Here is a 22,479-nt window from a genome sequence, read left to right as displayed (position 1 = left end):
TGACACCCACCTGCAATGAAAATGGCTTGAAAGAACTGGGATTCTGGGGAAGAAATTCAGGAAATTGAAGAAGTGTGGATGTGATACAGTGTCCTTCTCTCCTAGGTGGGCTGGGAATCACCCCATGGTATTTTTGGCCTGGCCAGGCCATGCTGGGTCTTACTGGTGGCTTCCCCACCAGATGAAGATGCACTTATGCATATTTCAATCCAAAAAGGCAGCGCTTCTTAAGGACTCAATTTAGGGAGAACATACCTGCTGCAACAAAGAGAATTCCAGCGCTGAGAATAATGTTGTTTTTGCTGTTGTAAATCCTCCCTGCTCCAACACAGAGCCCTCCCAGCAGCAGCAATATTGTGCTTAGGATGGGGAACACACTGGAGGCACGGACAATGCCTGCAGGGGAGATAGGAAGCAAACACAACAGACAGTAATCATTTCAGATGCCTCCTGCAAAGTCTCCAAACCCCAAATTTTGCTGCAGTTACCACTGATTCTGCATTTGTGGGCAGGTGTGGGGGAGCCCAGGTGGGTGTCCAATGTAGAAGGGCCACCTTCATTTGAGCAACATCAATCTCTTGAGTTTCCTCCTAGGAAATCCAATGTTTTTGCCTTAATGTGATGCCACCAGAACATTTCTGATGAAGCACGAGGTAAATGACAGCCAGCATCACGCAGCGGGCAGCACTGAAATATTCATGAACTGATGATGAACTGTGCACCGTTTGGGGACAGCCTCACCAGAGGGTCTGCTGCTGTGTGTAAGGTGAGCAAAGCACGGCTCTTGGAGTTTGCAGCATTTGTGTTAGCAGTGAGATAATTACTCTTTTTTTTTCTTCTTCCCTGTTGAGTATTTAGGACTTTGAAACCTTTCAGGTTTCTAAGGAGGAAATTTTAACAAGTATATCTCAGACGTTTATGTTTCATTTCCTGACAGCTAAATGGAGTCAGTTAAAATTCTGTATGCTTCAGCCCGTTCATTAGTATGGGCTATAAAAACCCTGCACAAGGATCTAAGCCACTGATTCTAGCCAGCCTTCAGGCCCTGTGGGACATTATGGGGCACTATGGGGCAAGGCAGCAGCTGAAAGTGGAGCAGGCAGCACTAGTGTCAGGACATGCACAGGGAGATGGGGGACCCCCAGGGCTGCGGGTATGAGGAGGGGAAAGCTGCCAGCAAGCAGCATCTGGGGCCATGGGCTGCCGCAGTCCCCCTCGGGTGCCATCTTCCTGGGGACACACACGGTGCTGCTTCTCAAGGAGGAATGGCCAGATGCTGCTGCTGCTGATTTCTCATTTGACTTCTGATGGCGGTGGCGTTGCTAATTTAGTGAATTGCTTTCTAACGATTCCCCTGGTGACCGGTGGCAAAACTCCCACAGATTGCAAGAGGGACAGGGCTGGGCATTTAATAACAGCAGTGCTTTTGTGTGTGCTGCAAAGCCCCTGGGAACCCCAGCGACAGGCCCGGGGCTCATTAGGATGGTGCAAACATAAAGCAAAGAGACAGTCCCTGCCTGGGAAGCTTGTGCCCGTATTGATCTGCCACTGTGTGAAAAGGACATCTCCTACCAATCCTGGCAACGCTGCTGCACGTGTTCTTTGCTGAGAGGGAATGTTCTGGCCGGATTTAACCCAGCTCAGTTGGGTGCTTTCCTGTTTAGAATGAGTTTTGCAGTAATTGGCAAACCCAAGGAGTGAGGGTGTCAGGTCACCGATGGATGCATGCTGAGTGCTGAGAGTGCATTCTCTTGTGCTGGGTGCGTCCCCGTGTGTGGTCAGAGGTAGAGGTGCTCTGACTTTTGGGTCAGTTTTTGGGATTGGTTATCAGAAAAAGACTCTGTGCTCATGGACACAGAAGCACCTCAAATCACTCCCTATTCATACCCCAACAAAAGGCAGCATAGGATTGAAATTTGCTGTGGCTACACCTATATGCTTATTTTTTCCTATACTTCATCTTCAAGCTGTTTATAACAATTTGATAATGACTGTAGCCTACTCCAGGGAATGTGCTTTAGCTGGGGGTTGGACCGGGGGATCTCCACAGGTCCCTCCAACCACTACAGTTCTGTGATTTCAAAGGACTTCTCTAAACTGCTTCAGTGACAGTATGAGAAGAGACTTGACAGATGTGCCGTGCACACGGGGTGGGTTGTATCACATCTAGTAAAAAGCCCCAGAGGTAATTTTTCTCTATGAGTTAATTAATGTGAAGAGAAACAAAACATACCGTGTTCTCTTGGGTACGATGGCTACTTTCAGCTCTGGAATTTAAAAGGAATACTCATAGGTACCATGTAGAATTTACGTATGTCTCCCAATACTGGTAATAAAATGACAGCAGATCAAAAAACATTAAGGGAATCTGGGCTTTGCTCTCTCCTCTGCTTTCTCCTTGTTTACCATCCTGTCCGTTCGCATCGGCCGTGCTCTGTGCACTGACACCTCAGGGAAGCATTGCATGGGCTGTGCCGTCAGCCACGAGGCTGTGCTTGGCCCCACGCTGCCTTCCTGCTGCAAGCAGCCACAGGAGCTGAGCAGGAGGGCTTACAGCTTCCTTGCACGTGTTTGCAGTCACTGCAGCTGCTGCTCCTCTGGTTTTGCAGGGAGCAGACTGGGTGAAAGACTGCAGAAAGGGTGAAATCCGGACTGCTGCTCCTACTCATGCCCTGGACTGAAGTTCCCTAAGATTAGGCATTTTTTTCACTGATTTCAATAGGATTTTGAACTGGGATGCTCAGCTGGTGCTATTTTGTTCACATTTATCTGAAGTCTAGGCCAGGTTGGTATCTGCAGGGCAGGCTGAGAGCCCATGTGCTGCTCTCCCAGGAGCACAGGGTGCACACAAGGTCGGGTCAGTGCCTTCATCTGAGCACAGCGTGGATGGGAACTGTGCTTTTCCCTTTGCCTCCCTGAGACAAAAATTAGGGCTGTCCCCAGCCAAGGTCTTGTGCCGAAGAACGGCTGCAGGTCCTGATGGCTGATGTGGGGACAGGAGCTTGCAAAGGTGTTGCAGAGGGGGCAGAAGTGGGAAGGAGGGTCTCACGCCTCTTGTGAGCAGGATGCAAACATCCTTGTTTCTGTGCCAAGTTAGACGAGATCTGTCTCTCATTAGATGATATATACATTTACATATAAGCTCATTTATTCTTGATTTAGGTGCATAACCTTCCAGTAATTTCTAAATCATCTGCATACATTTCATTTGAAGTGGCAGTTTTCCTTCCTGGAGTTAAAGCAGAGGTTCCTGCTATCCATGCAGAGCTCAGACCTGATGGAGCAGTGGCTGCATCCCAGTGTTGCAGGAGGTACCAAGGGTTGGGCCAACTTGCTTTTAAGGTCTGTACTTAGTGACTCTTGAAAGCAGCTTTTAGGATCATCAGTCACAGTACACTTGCAAACAATTTACCCATCTCCTGTCTTACAGAGCGGCTGTAACTGTTTTTCCCATCCCTTCCTCCAAACAAAAATGACATAATGCACTTTTATCAAGGTGCTGCTTAATTCATCTTTCCTTTAAAGTCCTTTTCCTAATGATGTTTCTTTCCTAAAGCTGACTTGGCATCAATTTGACATTAGTTCCAAGGCTTTGTATGAAAGATAAATGCAGCCGCGCTCACACTCTGCAAGCCTGCCTTTGCCCAAGCACTGCAATCACGTCACCCCAGCATCATGACTGATCTAAATTGACAAGAGGAAAGATGAAAAAAGATCTGGGTTTTCTGGTAAGCACACTTTTCAAAAAGCCCTATTTTTCCTCCTTCTTGTCTTAGTAAACAGAAGTTGTTTCCCAGAAGCGAGCAGAAGGACAGAGTTGTTCTCTAAATGGTGTTTCAGGTAATTAATAGCGGTGTAATTGAGGAGCATTTTGCCTCGCTGGATGTCTCAGCCAGCAGCCACGCTCATTGCTCCCTGAAGCTTTCCCAACACCTTGTGTACTGCAGTTTCTTTCTCTTGCAAAAGGCATTGCTTTCAGCTCCGCTGGGCAGCTCTTTTGCACAAGAGAAACATCAAGGTAACACAGCTAAGGGGAGGGGAAATCTAACTCAGATTTTGCAGGATTCATGAAGTTTCACACTCAGGTTTCAAGATGTTGTATCTCCCAAGAGAGCCACGGTCAGGAGGAAGGCAGAACGAGTGCCATTATTTCAAGCACTGTGTCAGTGGATGGAAGTACTTCTGTGCAGGCTTTCACACCAGCACAGAGCATCAGCGACCAGCTGCCGTGCAGGGAAATTGCAGCCCACATTCCTGCTGAGATTTTGCTGTTATCTGCAGGAATTTCAGCTTCCTTTCTATGCTGCAGCAGTTTCACTGCATGGGAGGTGGTTTGGAGCAGCTGCAAAGGATGAGGCTTGCATAAGGGCTGTGTTTAAATGACAGGAAAAGCTTCCTCATGGGCAGGAACTCACTCCTCAGATTGCTTTTGCTACAGGAACCAACTAAATGCTCCCTCTGTAAAACATCCTTTCCAATCTGGGAATGCTGTTGTTTCCATTTAGAATGTTTCCATGTAATTTTTAAGAGAATGGGCACCGAAATGCTGTGAGTTCCATGAGTGGAGGAAATCCTTAAAATAGTGATCCCTGAGGACTGGGCTCTTGCAATGAATAGTGCCTCTCTTTGGCTCTATTTGGCTTTCCAACTTACGGAGAAGGTATTCCGAGCTGTCATGGTCGTAGTCATTGTCTTCAGGGAAGTGGTTGATTCGAAAGCAGTGTCCTTTGTAGATTCCTAAATGAAAACAAAGCAAACAACACATATTCAAGAGAAGCAGGTAAAAGTCCCTCCATCAGCTCTGCTTTATTCCCCTTCCCTCTTTCTATAAGAGTACCCTACTTGTGCAACTAATTTGCCACTGATGTTTCATGCCATCAAGAAACCATCTCTTAGGTTAGAATTTGGAGCAGGTTGACCAGAAGCTCAGCAGCAGGAAAGGACAGCCAGGATTCCCCTGTTATTCTCTTAACTCTGCCACTAGTATCCTTCTCTTGAGTTTTTTAATCTCTCTATGCTTTATTTTCTCAATGCTGTTCTTATCTTTGTAGGATACCAAGTCTGCAAAGCTGCTTTTTCTTCCTAGCATAGCCGTCCCTGTGGGTCCCTGCCCACAGCATGAGTTACACAGCAAGACTGGGCACCGGAGCCATGCTCATCCCCGTGAGCTGCTGCTTTCCTTATCAGAGCTGCTGGATGTTGAACTGTCTGCTGGCTCTTCGATTGGAAAACATGTCCATAAATCTCCTCCTGCTGCGACTTCAACCCGCACGTCCCCCTCTCAAGGTTGGTTCAGTTTTTAATGGCACATTTGCTCAGCTAACTGGTAGCCCGTGCAGGAAGCCAAGCTGTGAGCACGTACTCCTGAGGCCCACAGGAACAATGCCAGGTTGGATGGGTGAACAAGGCAGAGCGTTCAGCACTTTGTCCACCTGCATAAAGGTTCGCTTTATAAAAAGTGTTTTATCTTACTTTCTATGATTACGCAGAATCTGCAGCCGGTCTCAACCTGGGTGCTGTGCCTGCTGCTGCAGGAACTGCATGGGGAGGTCTGTCTGAGAGCTTCCTGCAGCAGCGTGGCCCTGAGGTGTGATCCTGCCTTGCTGCTTTCATTATTCATTAAGCAGCGCTTTGGTGCTCAGGAGCATCCATCACCCCGGGGGAGTTATCTTCTGCGCTGGAGTTTTGGTACTTACAGCTCTAGCTGGCAGAAGGATTTAAAAACCATCACTTAATACGACTTTAACAGAAGCACAGCTGCAGTCTGTAGGATATAACCGTGGATTTATTTCGCTACCTATTACCAATGATTACAAAGATCTCAAAAGAATTACTAATCCACGGGATTTCAATTGCACCCTCTGAGTGTCAACTGCAGGTTTGCTACTACAGTGTATTTAATTCTTCCAGCAAATGATAGATCTGCTCTAATTGTGGGAACGGCTCTGGCTTTCCCTGTACAGCGTTTCAGGGGCTGTGAAGAACACAGCAGGGCTTCTGGTGCAGAAGGCAGTGCCATGCCAGTGCTGACCCACTGAGCACATTCCCCTCGTGTCCCCCTGCCCCAAATTTGGGGCTGCATGTACCCCAGCAAGCCCAGACTTTAAAGATCCCGCTGCTTGTTTTTATGGCAGCTCACACAAGGAAACCTCTCCTAGGATAACAGAGCCTCTGAGATGGGATGGGTATTTCTACGAGCCTTTTCACTATAATAGGCAAAATTAGAGGAAATACATTCAGAGTATGATTTATTTTCCTTCCTGTGCAAGAAGAATAAATAGAAAATAGTCCTCTCATGCTAGTATCCTGTGGAAATAGGCCTTTCAATGGCACTCTGCTTCTGCGCATATAGGTTGGGCTCCTGGGCAGGCTGCAGGTATCTCTTCAATAAGTTGTAATTCAGTTGACTGAATTTATCTGGAGTTGGTAGAAAAGCAGAAGTTTCACAGGGAACAGAACTCTCACAGTTGCTCCTTATGAAGCTCCATTGCCTGGGCATGGGCAGCAGCCCAAACAAATGTCCTGCTTCCAAAAATTCAATTAAGAGACACAAAGTCTGCAAAACCAAATTCCCCAAGCCTCTGGTGTCTGCAGTGCTGATGGATTGTGGGAGGGTTTCAGCCTCCGTAAAATGGCCGTATGTTATTAAAGTTTGGAATGAAATGGGCCCCTTAGCAGAACTTTCTCCTGCAATGAGGCCATGGAGCCATCCCTTCCACTGCAGGGCTGAAATGTGCCAGCAGGACAGGGGGGGTTGGGATTAACAGTGTTTGGCTTTCTCCTGGGTTGTGGCTTTGACCCTCTGTCCTTTATACCCTGAGCCTCTCCCACCAGGACTAGCAGAGGTAGAAAAAGATAATCTGTCCTAAGCAGAAAATTCTAGAAGAGCTTGAGAATTCCTTCTCATTTGCAGTTTTTAGGGATATAGAGGTTGATCATTCTGACCAGCCACAGCACATGGCTGTGAAACTTGGATCTATATCAATGCCTGGGAAAACAAAACATTCCTCCCAATACTTTTGCTATAGTTGAGATCATGGATATTGGTTCAGGGTTCTCTCTAGTGTCTGTAATACTTGATAGCTAATGACAGCAACAAACTGGATAATTTTTTTCCATAATCCTAATAGGTGTCATGTAACTCAGTGACAGCTCATTGAATCCTCAGTGAGGCTTGAAGTTGCTATCAAGAGCTCTCATGATCTACAGGGCGTGGAGGACTCTTTACATCCCTACAGCATCAAAAACATAGTTTTACCAGGATATGTAAGAATACTTATTCTGTATTTTTTTCATAATGATGGGCTTTGAAGCTCAGATTTGGAACAAACTCAGAGTAGCCAGGCTGGAAGCTGTTGAAGCAGTGGTTGGTATTTAAAGCACAACATCAGTCATACTTGTACTTAAACACAACGATACAAACACCCTCCTTCCCTCGAGATCCAGCAGTGTGCTCAGTTCCATGTCCTAACAGGTAAAGCAACGCAAAAGAACAACTGCCGTGAAACAGAAGCAGCAGAAAAAGGAAATGGCTCAATTAAATTCAGCAACAACCATTCTGCAGTGTCTACCCAAAGTAGGAACTCCTGGAAGCTCTTCTTGAGGACTTTGTAGGGCATGTCTCAAAGAATGCATAGAATCACGGAATTATTAAGGTTGGTAAAGACCCTGCGACATCCCAAAGCCCAACCCCAGCCCACCCCCATGCCACTGCCCACATCTCTGTGGTTCTGGAACACCTCCAGGGATGGGAACTTCCCCACCTCCTGGGCAGCTGTGCCAGTGCCATTTTCCACACCAAGATGTGATGTGGAAGGGAGAATTTTTGTTTGCATGAGTGCAGGAATACAGTCTCTTACATCCTTTGGAAGGGAAGATGGAATATTTAACTCATAACTCTGTATCCACTAGAGAGAGATAAATAAACTGCAACCACTGCCTAACAGATATTAAAATATTGAGAAGCACTTCTGTATACCTCTTGAGAGTAAGATAAAACATCCCACCGAGACGCTGTAAGTATTACGCCTTTCTCCAAATGATTACTGATATGTTTAAATGATGCTTTTATAAATACAAACATTATAATGCTTTTTTTTCTCCTCATAAGAACTCCATTCTGAATGTAGAGCCAAGACTCAGGATCTGGGCTAATGATGAGGAAGAGGCAAATTTTCTGAAGTGCTGCTGATGTAAGAATGTTTTTTTCCCTTGGTTGCTGCATACTTAGCTGGCATTTAAAAACTGAGAGTTGTTTCTGACTCGGCTTCACTCTGTGTTCAAGGGCTTCTTCCATAGGATTAGCACTTCTCAACCCCACTAAGTGTTCAGATACCTATAATTAGAGTGTGATGTACTCAGATAATATGATAAGGGGGTAAGCGTAGAACCTAATCAAGATTAAGCTTTGTTTTGGGCTTTGGGATCTCAAGTTCATCGAGTTTTCAGCAGTAAATCAAAGTAGTCATCTTAACTTATGACAGCATGCTGCTTTTCCTTGCTCTTCCTCACATACTCCTTCAATAACACAGCCTGTACTGTTGCAGAAGTGTTCAGTGGGGCTATATTTTTGGATCACTGAGAACAATAATGCTGTAGGAGGCAACCTCTGACCAACCTTGTTGTTTTTTTTTAACATTGGATGCATCCTGCGATCACATCACTGCTGGTCATTCCATCAGCCATTGGTTTCAGTCTACCATTTCCCATGGTTTGTCAGTGACAGCATTCCCTGGTGCCTTGGAAGTATTTGCACAGATGAGCTCTGGAAGACAGAGCACCTCACGTCTGACAGCATTTGCCCAAGCTGTACTTCTGTTCCCCATCCCTCCCCCGTAATTTAGAGAATCACACAGCAATGTCTTTCCAAAGCATACTGCTCTGTTGTCATTTAAAATAGGTTTCCACCATGCAAGATGCTAGCAGCTTTGCAGCAGAGGACCTTGTCTGCAGGGTACTTCTGTCAATAGCAATTTCCATCTCCCTGCTCTGAGCACGAGCTTTCAGGAGGCAATATCTGATAGCAGTGGGAGACACATGAGGATAAATGGGGCTAGCTGCTGCCTCCTTCTCCATCAGCAGCTTCTGCAGAGCTGGTGCTTGGTTAACTATTTCATCTACCAGCCGTCTCACCCACCCTGTTGGTAAGACTGCAGTAAAACAGCACTTTGGGGACTTATTCGTGCTGGCTTCCTTGTGAGACACCAGGCATTTGCTGCCTCCTTGGGTCAAACTCTCCTGCCAACACGCCACATTCCTGTAGGTCTTGAGCAGCTACAGATACCCAGAGCACACCCACGCACACTATTAATAGAGTAAAGCAGAGTTTTCTCCTTAGGGAGGGTCTGTCGATGGAATGAGCGCTATGAATGTCAGCTGCAGAAGTGGTCGCATGGCTGCACCAATTACCTGCAGGCAGGTAGGGACAGCAAGCAGCTGCCCAGCATCACACGGAGCAGCTGACTTCTTTCTGGCAAACTGGGGTCTTCAGGGATGGTTTGAAGACGTGTAAGGAAATGACTTACAAGATCTTCTGACAGCACGTGTTCCCAGAAACAGGGGATATAAGCTTCAAGGAGCTGACTGCGCATTAAAGGGAGGGCAGTTGGCAGGGAACCACTTCAGTTCTGGAGCAAACCATTAGCCTGATTTACTGCAACACTGGGATGTTGCAATGTTTAGCTGACAAGCATTCTGAACGTATCAGCACAGAGCAGGCTGATTGAGACCATCCCAGCCCTCTGCCAGCCATGCAGAGTGGGGATTTGTAACAGAAGGTGCCTGAACACAGCGTCCATCCGAGCAACACCACGTGGGACTGGGTTTCCTTAATGGTACAGCTTTGCTCTGTCTTTGACCAACGTGGAGATCCTCTATTTATAGGGAGTGGAGTGCTGGGGCTGCCAGGAGAGCACAAAAACAGTTCGGAGCTTTTTCTTCCTTAGGAAGATTTCTCTGCTGACAACTCCTGAAATCTTTTGCAGTGCTTATTTGAGCAGTAGTGAGCAGAGGAGAGCCGGCATGCCAAAAAATGTTCCCCTCTGCAAAATTTACAGCACAGCATCTCTCTCTGTGCTGCGTTCATTTCTTTGATTTTCTACCAGTGCAACCTCACTGGACTGACACACAACAGCAAACGCAGCCATTGAATTGACCTTCTCATCGTTCCTCTTGTAAAATTACTGCTGCAGGGAGGAGTGGGTGAGGCATCTCCTTTGGCTTTCAAAGGAGGTGATGGTCAAATAGAGGCTGCTGTGGGCCTGCCCTCTCCACGCTGGCCACAGGGGACAGAATTAGATTTTTTCCCTGTAAATTCGCATGTTCTCTGTTCGTTTGTCCAGAGCTTGATGATTTATCTCATGCTGTTTGCTGACAGTTTCACAGGTTTGTCCTTAAGTCACTCGAGCAAGCAGGCTCCTATGAGCCTGTGCCAGAGGATGCTTAATGCTGTCACTGCAGAAGAAATCATGAAGTATTGATGCAGGTCGTGTGCAAAACACACCCCAAGTGAATTTGCTACCCCATACCGCTGCCTTCACTGCCAAGGGGGATGGAGCCAGCGGAGGAAAAAGCCCTGGGAGGTTAAACACTCATTTACTGGGCGTCTGCCTTTGGCCATGACAACATCCCAGTGAGGCTGGAAACTTGAAGTATAGGTTGTTTTTGAGCCAGATGCTGGCTGACACCTCCTGAGTCCTGACAGTCAGGGAGATTTTTGTCCATTTGACAGCTCGTATTTTTGTTTCCTCCTGAAGATGACTTTGATGAGGAGCAGTGTTTGTACTTGGGGTTAGTGTCATGTTTTTGCCATGGTAGGTCTTGCTTCTTGAAAATGCTCAGTATCTAAAAAGATGGATAAATACTGTATTTCTTGTTGTGGGGATCTGAACAGCTAACTTTTAAGGAGCAGAGATGAAGGGCCAGATTATGATGCCAGTGTTATATATATATTCACCTTGTAACAGCGATATTCAAATCCTTTTGTTTGCTCCCACTCTAACAAAACGAAAATTATTTTAAAACGTTGAAATGTATGAAATTTGCCCCATTTTCTTCCTTAGGAGCTGTCAGCTCCAACAAACCCTTTGGGTTCTTCTTTTGATCTATTTTCAATTGTTTGGTGGGCAAAGTAAAACTTCTCCTCCAGGCTCTTCCTTTTTAGCTTCCTGCTGTGACATGAAGGCTCCCTCCTGTCCCCCCGTGCTGCCTGCAGACCCTCTGCTGCTCACTGCTTCCCATCCCTCCCCTTGCTGCCATAGGAATAACTACCAGCTGCTCTTGCTGCCTGCTCCATCTTGCTCTTCTTTCAAGTTTAGGATGGCAATGCACCATCCTGGTGTGCTTTCTCCTGCAATGGTCTCAAAACACAATGGACACGTAGGAGAGCACACTTCACTTGGGCTGGGAAGACATCTGTTGGTGAGTGATCCCTTCTGGTTACAGCACAAGCAATAGTGCTCACTGAGCAAATACTGACATGCTGCAATCCAGCTCGTGATGCACTGGTCATTGCTGTGTACTATCTGGCAAAACAGCTCCAGGTTCTGGGTTGCCTACATGAGAAAGCACCCAGGGAAGAGCTTACAGAGGCTTGGTTTCATTCATGAAGGCATACACAGCCTCAGCAGCCAACCTTCTGTCTTCAGCTAGGCAAGTATCAAAGAAGTTGTGGATTTGTATGCCACAGTACAAAATGAACAAATGCAGAAATGATGCTTTGCCAAAGACTGCTTTAAAATTCTACGACGGCCTTTTGTTCCCTTATAAGATTTTATCAGGGACCTTGAGTGATATTAGGAAATCTGTGGCAACGAAACTCATTTCCCGAAGATTCACCTCACCTGCACATCTGGGAGCTAATAAAACACAGCACAGAGTCTGGCTGCTGTCCTTTGAATTCTCTTCAGTCATTACAGAACTGCTGCCAAAAGTACTAAGCGTCCTTGTGCTACCACAATGAATACCAATGGTATCAGGGAAATGTAGGGCAGCAGCAAAGTAGATAAGATTTGATTGTATGTTACACATTATTTTGCGCTACCTCATTTCCATTTTCTTCGAGAACCCCTCTCATAAACCAGTATTTTGGCCACAGAAGTTATGACAGAGGTTATTCAGCGATGCTTCTATTCCTTTCCCCAGCTGCCTTTTCTCAGCCAGGCTGCAGATGAAATAGTGCACTGCATTATTCCACCCCAGCAGTCCCTCCGTGCAATGCTGAAAACCATCTTGTAACCATTTTCAATTTCTTCCTTATTGACTATATCCATTTGTGCAGTTCTCTTGGCTGGCAAGTTTGGGGGGAAATTTTGTGTGGTTCTGTGACTTATGTGTCTTATTACGTTGCCCCTTTTCATGGACCTTATTGAGGGAATGCATTTGTGGCTTTTTTTTTTGTAGGAAGAATCACTGACGCTTTCTGCCCAGATGTTTTGTGTTTTGTAAGTCATCTGCATAGGAAAAGAGGGGCAATTCCTCAGCCTGGGTACGAACAGTGCTGGCTATGCTGCTTGAGGAACTTTTTGCAATCAGAGCTAACTTAGCCCTGCCACAGTAAGTGTTCCCATGCCTGGCTCGGTCCCAAAAGACTGTCAACGTTTCTGGTTGTCGTGGGGTTGTTAACTCACTTTTCTGTCTGCTTTTCTATACAGACAACGGCCCCACTTTCTGCACTCTGCCTTCACACCTCGTCTCATCCTGTGTCTCACGCAGCACTCCTTTATCTCAGCAGCCCAGAAACTTGTCTCACCGCTCATCTCCATCCTTTGCTTCGCTGTCACTTTGCCAAGACTGGTTTTTGGTGGCTCTGTAATCGCTCTGTTAAAATCATTGGGAGGTTGAATGGAAACCTCCACTCGTTTTCTACTTTCTACCTTGGCTAAAATTGGTCTAACATGCCAGGAGCTGGTGTTGGGTGAGCATCACCTTCACCCAGCATGAATTCTAACTGCTAAGAATTCAACCTCCAGCAACTTTCCTGCTGTTTATCACATTCTGGTCCAAAATGCCTTGAATTAAAGAGGTACTTGGTAACCAGTTCACACAGTGCATCAGAGAGGCCAATCTGTTACTGTAACTGCACAGTGGCCATCGTACCTCCAACACCTCAGACAGTGGGAAATAAATTGTGCTCTCCTGTATGCTAGCTGGGATTCAAATACATCTTGATTTGGGCCAAAACTCACATTTCTCCCCAACGTTCTTGACTCTGGCATACATTCACTGGTATGAAATTTGCTCATTCAGGCAGATTCTTGCCAGTCTATCAATCATTACAAGAAGGCTGAAATGCCAAATTTTACCGGATGCAATTTTGAGGACAGATAGTCATTTTGTCTGATGAAGCGTTCATATGCTGCAAAATGACAAATCGTGTTTATTTTCACATTGTCAAACTGTGCTCTTTTTCCTGTGTTGGCACAAATGGAATCAAGTTTCCCTAAAGGCATAGTTTGGTTTTTATCCATCTGGTTTCCCTTACTACAGTAAGTCATCAGTTCTCCCTCATTAACATGGTGATCAACCAGGACTTGATGGTTTCACCTCTTGCAATCACAGATGTCTATGAAGCCTCTCTCATGGCTCATCACTACCTGGGGGAAGAATTTAAGGAAACAGACTTTCACATCTCTTCAAAGTCCCTGGTGAGTTTATAATTTGAGACACAGACAAGGTCACATCTAGGGAATAAACTCTGCGGTGGAGCAGATGAAGTATGGCCAGTACATGCATGGCGCTTTGTCCCCTGTATCTTCTACCACCTCAACTGTGTACATCTGCTGCCTTGAGCTGTTGTCTTATTCTCAGTTTGTGCGTTAGATCCCCTTTAGCATTAGAATCATAGAAGCATTAATGTTGGAAAAGACCTCTAAGATCACCAAGTCCAACCATCCACCTACCACAAATAATGCCCACTAAACCACGTCCTCAAGTACCACTTCTACACGTTTCTTCTGCAGTTGCCAAACAGCAGTCTAAAATTTAAGAAAGCCTGGGGTAAGGATGCATCTGACATTGTCTTCTGTGATGGGCAAAACTTCCACATCTAGTCAATAGGAAAACAGTATTGATGCTCCTCATGATATCTCTTCATGTAGCAGAAGCTCACAAGTCCTCACGTAATTACTTCTCAGCACACAATGAATTATTGTCTGCTCTAATAGCAGTGACGTCTAAAACTGAACTCTTTAATTTTTTTTGGCTTTTCTCTGCTCAGCTCCGTGGGAGCCAGTTATTCGCATACTGCAATGGTTTTCATGGAAATAAAAAAGAGAGAGGGTTACGTTGGAAAGTAGTGACAAAGGAGCTCATTAGTTTACTGATAAGAAACACGCAGAATATCTGGACACTCCTGAATCAGGTAATCATTCCATGTCTCTTCACTCCCTTGTGATTTATCATAAGATGATGGCATTTGGAAAAACAATTGGATATCGAAGAAGCAATAGGGAAATTTCTGTCCATAAATCATTTTAATTGAAGGCAATGCTTGCAGTATGCCTGCCTTCATAATGCTATGACCTTGAGTTGGATCCGCATTCATTCTGGAGCATGTCTTCCTCATTTCTATGCCAGCTTGTTGAGTTATACATAGAAGCAAAGCCTCTAGAGATTGATCATGCACAATCAGTGATGCGGGACTGAAACAAGGCAGATGATGACAACAGGGAATCTAAAGGTTAGGAAAAAGGAGTGTATCTGCCAGGCCCTGCTGATGGCTGGGATTGGGAAACTCAAGGCAAAGGTTTCAAAACCATCTGCACAAGGTATTAGTGGAAAAGAGAATCCTGTAAGGAGCACGAGGCTGCTCACAGCCTTGGTGGAGAGTGCATCCCTGGAGCAGCCTCATGCAGGGAATGGGGTGGGCTGGTCAGGCAAGGCTTGGGGGGAAAGGCAGGGGAAAAGTAAAGGCAGCATGGAAGAATGGAGGAAGGAAAGAGAGCTGAGGAGGAGGGTGGTGGTGTGTGGCTGGAGGCAAAGAGAGGCTTAGGAGGAGAGTGGGAGCTTGGCAGATTGGTGGTGCCTGCGGAGGTGGCGACCAGATGGCAACCTGGGTCTTCCCTGAGCCCCCCAGCCCCTGCCTGTCTCCCTGTGTGCCTCTCTGTGGGCATCCCCAGCAGTCGGCACTCACACTGCTGCCAGGAGGTGTGGGCACGAGGGAATTCACAGCCTGGAATTTATAATTCCTGGGACTGATTTACTTACAGTTAACGAATGACCCAATAAATAAAAATGTAGATGGCTACCAAATAGGTCTGTTTAAATAAGCAGAAGCTGAAGGGATTTCTTTTGGATCTTGCACCTGGAACTTTCTGTTTCCTAATGCAAGCGAAACAGTGACAAATAAAAATGGGACTGTAAAAGTAGCATGACCTCCTTAAGCTTTAATTATTCATCAGAACTCTTTTCTTCTCTGCTGAGATTGAGCAACACATTTACGCAGGTTTCTCCCAGGTTTGCAGAAGATGTAGCTTCCATGTTACACTGGCTAATAAATGCCACTAAGCACAATGGCCCAACAGTATTTGTGGGAAAAAAGCATTTGGGAAAATGTGTTCAATGAATCAGAAGTACCTTAATCTAGTCAGTCTTGAAAAGCAAAGCGTATCATGCAAAATTACAATGCACTAAAGCACAAATGCATGAATATTTTATTGCTGAGAATTCCGAGTTCACGTTCTTCCCTCTTTCAGTACTTCAGACTGCATTTTACTATGCAGTGTTTTTCCTGATTCAGGGAAGAACACTGCTGGGGATAGCTCTGGGCAACCCAATCTGGGACTTTAAATAATGCATCTGAGAGTCCCAGCCCTTATCAGCGTCAGGCATGTCTCCCACTGCAATGCTGGAATTTCTCCTTTCTTTGTGCTCTCCTAGGGTGACATGGAAGTGCCCAGGAAGGTGCCCAGCTAGGAGAAGAAAACTGAGGAATCTTCCTTTTGCTCTAAAGTATTAACAAGAGGCAGGTGAGCTGTGTGCCTGGCTCCGTCACAGCCCTCCCTCTTTGCTCCTCCTTCTCTCCAACACCTTCGAAGTATGGAAGGACCACTGGGGTGAGGTGGGATGGGACATGCTCATGGCCAGGAGCTTTGGCTGAGCCCTCTGTAAGTTGTAGGGCTGTTTGTTAATTAGCCTTGAATACCTAAGTATTGTTCCTGTGAGGATTAGAGCCTGTCCTTTTATAACAGCATCCTGGGGACTGTTTCCTCCTGAGTTTTGAAAGCTGGACAGGCCCAGCTTGTCACCAACTTGGTGATCCTTCCCAAGAGGTACGCAGCAGCTCTGCCTGCCTGGGAGCCCTGCCACGCTCAGGGTGAGATTCACAGCTCCTCTCCTCTTCAGACACCCACCTGCAGTGATGCAGGGCAGAGCCATGCAGAATCCACATGGCTTTTTGGGGTCCCCACGCTGAGCCCCCCAGCAGCTCACGTCCCCCTCCCTGCAGCCGTGCTGGCAGACAGGGGCAGGCAGCCCAAGGGCAGCTTTCCAACACCCGCGTCGCTTAACGGGGCCGCATTCTGGTTTTTACTCACGCTTTACAACTCAGTGATACGCTGCCAATGTATTTTTGCCAAGGAGACAAAAATATGTCTCCTCTTCCCACTCCCGCATCCTGCGAGGAATCTCGGTTGTGTGCAAAGAGACGTATATGTGTGTGTGTTTGGGGGGGTAAATGGAGTTTCTCATAATTTACTCTCCCATTGAAAGTCTGCCTTCTAGCTAAGGAAGAACTGCTTTTCTCCATGTGTAAATTTGGGTAGAAGGGCCTTACTTTGTGCTAAGCAGCAATGGCAGCATGTGCATTGGGAGACTGAAGCTTCTGCTTTCCATCAGCAAATCCTTTATCAGCTCTGTGTTCCGGAGTCTCCTTTCCAGGATGGAGGCATGAGAGTTTATAAATAATTTGGGGCTTTCTGGGCTGAAGAGCTCTATATTAGCAAAGTGGTCTAATAATGGACAAAGACGAGAGGCATAATACTTTCAACATGAGCATAGCTCGAATCTCCCCAAGGGCCAAAGAGATTCCAGGTATTTAACATGTTAACTTAAATCAGCTTTCGGTTAAACAGGGCTCTCCCACACAGCCGTGGTTCTGGATTCTGGCTATGCTCTCTGCGTGGTTTGGATACTTTAAAAGCACTTGGTAAGGAGAGGGGGGGGGCTGGAGCCTTTTTCTATGCTTCAAGGCAACTTTGCAAACTTCACGCTTTTCCTGCATTTCTTTTTCCTCCTTCCCCTCCCTTTTCCCCCAAACCTTGCATGACTTCAAGGCATCAAATGTTAATGAAAGTTTGCCAGGCTTCGAGGTCTGTGAAATGGAAGTTAAAAATTCTGCGCTATAGGATGGCTCTAAAAATACTCGGTGTGTCGAAATATCGGCTCCAGCAGCTCCCTGCACGCAGCGCTGCGGATGCATCAGCCCTCTCACTCCTCAATAAGCTCTCAGAGCGTTGTCCTGGTGATTATAGATCACTGATGATCCACAGAGTGAATTCACCAGGCTACAGGCCAGCAAAGCTTCCTTGAAGGCAAAGATGTGATGCTTAGCTCTAAAACAGTGCCCCAAGACAGCAGCACGCCAAGTGACTCCCAGAGTGACAGCCATCCTCAGGGTGGGCTGAACCTGAAACACCAGCCCTAAGGTTTTGCAAGGCCAGATGCCATCCCACTCATGGTTTGGCTCTTTGCTGTCCACTACTGTGCAGGGGGCTGGGTTTCTTAGCTGGGTTTCTACTTTCCACACATGGCAAGACTTAAATCCTTCTGGGATCTGCTCCTAAGCTCTCCTGAGCAGAGGAGCCATGCTATGGAGATGTGAGAGCTGCATGCCTAGGATGATCAGAGCTCACATGTCTTGCTTACAGGAGAATCTCCCTCTGGAGGTGTAATACTGTTGACTTTAGAGAGTCATGGTTAGTGGGCATAGCGGGGATGGGTGGATGAACTAGATGATCTTACTGCTTTTTTCCAACCTTAATGATTTTATGATTCCATGACTTCTGAGGGCACATTGGAGACCCCATCCTCCCCTTGGATATTAGAGCGTTCCCTTCTGTATCACATAAACATCTCCATGCCCTGTGCAGGAGTGGCTGTGAAGAACTGACCCGCAGGTTGGGCCAGGTCAGGTCTTGTGCCAAACCCTGAGATCTATGGTAACATTTCAAGGAATAACCCCTCTTCCTTTAAGGATTATGAAATAAATGCGTGCATATTGAATGAATTCAATCTGCCGGTATGAACTGAGCTTTTGGAAAGCTTAAAGGTGTAGGTTTGTGTGCATTAACTGTGTGAGCTAAAGCACAAAAGGAAAATGCTTTTTCATCCTTATGAGCTCCTGTAAATGGTATTGCATTCTTAGGAGAGTAAACATAATGTAAAAAAAAAAAAATTAATAATTTAAACCTTGCAGGAGAAGTTGCAGGAGCTATGGGAACCTCTGAAATGATAAATGTATGAATTTATTCCCCTGCCACTGTGGGATTTTAAATTAGTTTCACTTTTCTTTTATTTCTCCTTGTTGACAAGTTGAGCTGTGTTGCTATCTACTGAGAATGTTTCCAGATAAGAAAATCTTGAAGGTCAAAAATTCTATTCTTAGTTATTCTCGTCTAATCTTCTTGTGTTGGTGACAATGTGCAGTGATCTCATGTCGCCATGGGTACCTGAATCATGCCTGTCTAGCAGCTTCCCCTTGCTGTTGCAACTAAACAAAAAAAAAAGAGATGTTTAAGGAAAATGTCATGCCTGGTGCAAGTGGACTGGAAGAAATGCTTTTCTTGAAGCAAACCAGCGATTCCACATACTTCACCCATACACAATTTGGGGTGATTAATTAATTTGTGCTCAGCTGTGCCCAGTGAGAATTTTGCCGCAAATGCTCCAAAATGCAGACTGAGTTCCATGTGTTCAGTGAGAGCTGTAATGCCTATGAGTAGATTGAAGTGGCCACATTTCAGATGGGTTGCTTTGTCCCATGGCAGCCTGGACGAGCAATCCCAGATGCAGATGTAAAAGGACCAGCAGCAGGAAACCAGAGAAGAGCTGCAATCCAGATTAAGGAGGAGAAGTGAGAGCAGCATCTGCCCACTGATCCCAGCAGGGGCACAGCAGGAAGCACAGAAGCACAGTGACATTCACGTTTAAAAAAAAAAAAGAGGCAGCCTTAATCTTATGTTTGTCCATGTTTCTGCAGGTTCAGTTCCGTGCTCTTACACCTGCTGGATGCAGCTTTCATTGTTTTGTAGCATCTAAAGGAAAGAAAACGAAGAGGAAGCAAAGTGCATGGGCCTTGGTTGTGACAGGGCTGCAGCAATTTGGGTGTTAGCTTGTCTGTGTGCTGCAGCAGGAAGGGTTTGGGATTTGTTAAATCACTGTTTGAGTCTGCATGGATGGGTCAGGCACATGAAAGACTTGGAGCAACAGCTTTTAAAGGGTAACAACATGTTTGTGGATAAAGACTTGTGCCTTTCTCTTTTTAGCGGGAGGGACCAAAGTCTAAATTCAGGTCTTTGTGCTAGAAGTCCTTATGCAATCTTACTTTAAAAGGGGAAAAAAATACATGGAAAAAATAGCATACTCTCCAACAAGAGGGATCAAGCAGTGCAGTGCATTTCTCTTGATAGCAGGATTTGCTTTTCACTAAAACGTTTGTGACTCCAGTGGTGTGCATCAGCCAGGTAGAGCAAGGGCCTCAGCTGGAGGGTTTGGAGCTGTGGTTTCTGGGAGCAGATCTGTGAGGTGGATATCATCAGATAAACCAGCTTGTGCGTGCTGCCTTGCTGTGCTCCAAGGCTGTCCTTGCACTTCGCTGTTGTACAATCAATATTCAGAATATAATCCTTTCTTTTACAGAATCAGGGGGCTTTAATTCAGCCCTGGAATAAATGGGCAGCTAACAATGGGAGAAGCTCAGCTTGGGTGCTGCTTTAGTTAATTAAAAAGAGTAGAATCGGGGGCCGAACTTGGCATAGTGTTTCAGTGACTGGCTTCAGAAGCAGGGAAGAAAAAGGCTCACTTAGCTCGCTGCATCCAGCTCTTCAAATGCAAATTAACCTGTCAACATCTGCACGCAGCCACTCCGGACAGCTGCAGAAGGAGCTCCCAGCACCCAGAGGAAGGGCTGGAAATGTTTCGTTGCAAACAGCTATTTTCTAGAATAATTTCTAGTAAATAAGAATACATTCAAAGTGGTAAACTGAGCATCTGCTACATGCAACGAATGGAGGACAGCATGTGAAAAGAAACATATGTCAAGTATGCACTTCAGATGCATTGACTGCTTGCTTCCAAAACAGAGCGAGCTTAACCATATTTGCAGCAAACATGGAGTAAAAATTACTGCTGCAGCAAAAAGAAGAATCTCAAGTTACTGCAGAATTTTCCCTGAGTGAAAGAGTTCACTGCATTTCAGCCACTGCTGGGCACCTTTCTGTTAGACACAGCAGGAACACTGAGCAGGGACAGCTTTTGTTTAGAGCAAACAACATCCCCTTGCCCATAGCAAACCCAGTCAGGGCTGGAGACAAATCACACCACGTAGAAGGCATTAAAACACCTCTGTGCTTTTTTAAAGCCTCTGATATGGCAGAGGAGACCAATATCCTTACTCCATCTGCTTCAGTGCAGCAGGAGTGGAGCTGCATGGCAGACAGGGCCGTGCTGGTGGAGCAGTGTCTGCAACACACCATGACCCAAGGCAATGGCATTTCTGCAGTTCCTTGAGCCCCTTATCCTCACACAAAATCTGCTCTGACTTAAGCAAAGCTCTTGTTTGCAAAACAAGTACAGGGTAAGGCCCCTTCAGCAGGCAAGAGAAGGAAAGACTGGTTTTCTGCTTTGAAGTGTGCAACTCTTCTTTATGGAGCAGCACACAGGGAGATTTTGCTGTCTCTCAGTGTAAAGGCCACAGGGCAGCTGTGCTCAGATTGCTGCTACCTCCTTCTAGCAGCGCATCCCCATCAAACCTGGGATTCAGGCATTGCTTTCAGTCCTGCAGCCCTGCTCTCAGGGTGCTGCCATTTCCTCTTATGAGGGATGGAAACCAGAATGGAAACAAACCACAAGCAGCTTCTGCAGATACCACGTTGCTATGATAATGTGGTATAATTGATCAGGAGTCTGAAATCTCACCTTCATAAAAGCCTGCACAAGATAGCTTGTGCTGACACTTCTACTCATCCGTGGGTTTTCAGCCTGAATCAGAGCTGAGGAAATGATAAAGGCATTTGCCTGCATTGACAGCACTGGTCTTCATCCCAGTCAGCTCAGTGTAACACTGCATCCTATGAAGAAACCAAGGGATGGGCAGAAGAGATGGAAGAAAAATGCCTCTGGAAATTTTGGCACGCCTGCTGCTCCAGGGAGAATTTCAGGAGGCACAAGCACTGCGGGCCCATTAGCAGCACTTCCACCTATCTCTTGGGTTTCGCTTCAGTATTTCTCCCAGTAAATCCCAGGAGCTAGAATTACAGAAATGAAGCCTCATTGGATGGCCATGGCCTGGTGCAGAGCAAAGACGTTGATTCCCTGGGCTCACAAGCATCATGGTGGGTAAACTATTGAGGAGGAACTCCAAAAATTCAATTTCCATCATGCCCCTGGCCTTGCCTTGACATCTTCATTGCTCTGCAGCTAAATAAATACACTCGAGGGATAGCGTAATAGCAATGTAAAACAGTGAATGCTATAGAACAGGGTTACCTAATGGTTAATTTAGAAAGGAACATATCATTAAAAACGTATGAAGGTGGCTACATATTGGTGCAGTATAAATATTTAAAGGGATGCCTCTCGTGAGGGCAGCATTCCAAGCTACACCTAAAAGAATGCGTGTGAAGGAAAATTAAAAGAATATTTCACCATTCAGACTTGTTTATCTGCCTTTGAAAGGCATTTTCAGCCCAGCTACTGAACATTAGTATGGGAAAGGATATCAGACGAAACTCATTTTTGTTGTAATTCTACCAAAGTCAGCAGAGTTAAACTGGAGATGTTTTTTCTGGCCTTTTAAATAGAGTGTAATTTTCTCCATGGATAGTTATTAAATGCTATTGAGAGAGATTGCTGCTGCTGCTGCTGTTGGAAAGGCTTTCTGGAGAGGTCACTCTGTCCCATGTGAATAACACCGGTGACAAATCAGGAGGTTTGCAGTTGTTACAACGTGAAGAGTCCCTGTGGGTTTCAACCCCACGGCACAGCCCTGCCTGGCCCAAAGCTGAGAGTGTATCTGCTGGGAGTAGGGCTCTTCCAGCTTGACATCCTGCAGTAATGCTGCCCATAGAAATTGCTTGAAGCATTAGAGTACTGCCAAGGACAGACACACGGATGTTTGGTCAGCCTCCACAGGAGGGCCTATTCTCTACGTATACATTCTGAGCCTCACCTGCTGCATGTTCCTGTTTTGGGGCTGGTTTGGCTTGCATCCCTTTCACCGGCTGACCAATAAAGGCATTCCCCATGCTTAATTTGGAATCTAGA

The 22,479-nt window shown here is 46.0% G+C and overlaps 1 protein-coding gene across 1 annotated transcript in view; it reads right to left on the bottom strand.

Moving 5' to 3' along the window:
• Positions 1 to 22,479, bottom strand: part of CACNG4 (calcium voltage-gated channel auxiliary subunit gamma 4) — a 38,777-nt gene that overhangs the window by 4,908 nt on the left and 11,390 nt on the right. The window contains exons 2-3 of the mRNA XM_048965424.1: positions 4,654 to 4,737; positions 256 to 396 (exon numbers count right to left, since the gene is read on the bottom strand). Of these exons, the coding sequence (XP_048821381.1) occupies positions 256 to 396; positions 4,654 to 4,737 (225 nt within the window). The remainder of the gene's footprint in view (positions 1 to 255; positions 397 to 4,653; positions 4,738 to 22,479) is intronic.

This window comes from Lagopus muta, chromosome 18, assembly GCF_023343835.1.
Source record: "Lagopus muta isolate bLagMut1 chromosome 18, bLagMut1 primary, whole genome shotgun sequence".
NCBI lineage: Eukaryota > Metazoa > Chordata > Aves > Galliformes > Phasianidae > Lagopus > Lagopus muta.
This window is presented reverse-complemented; position numbering and strand designations above follow the sequence as displayed.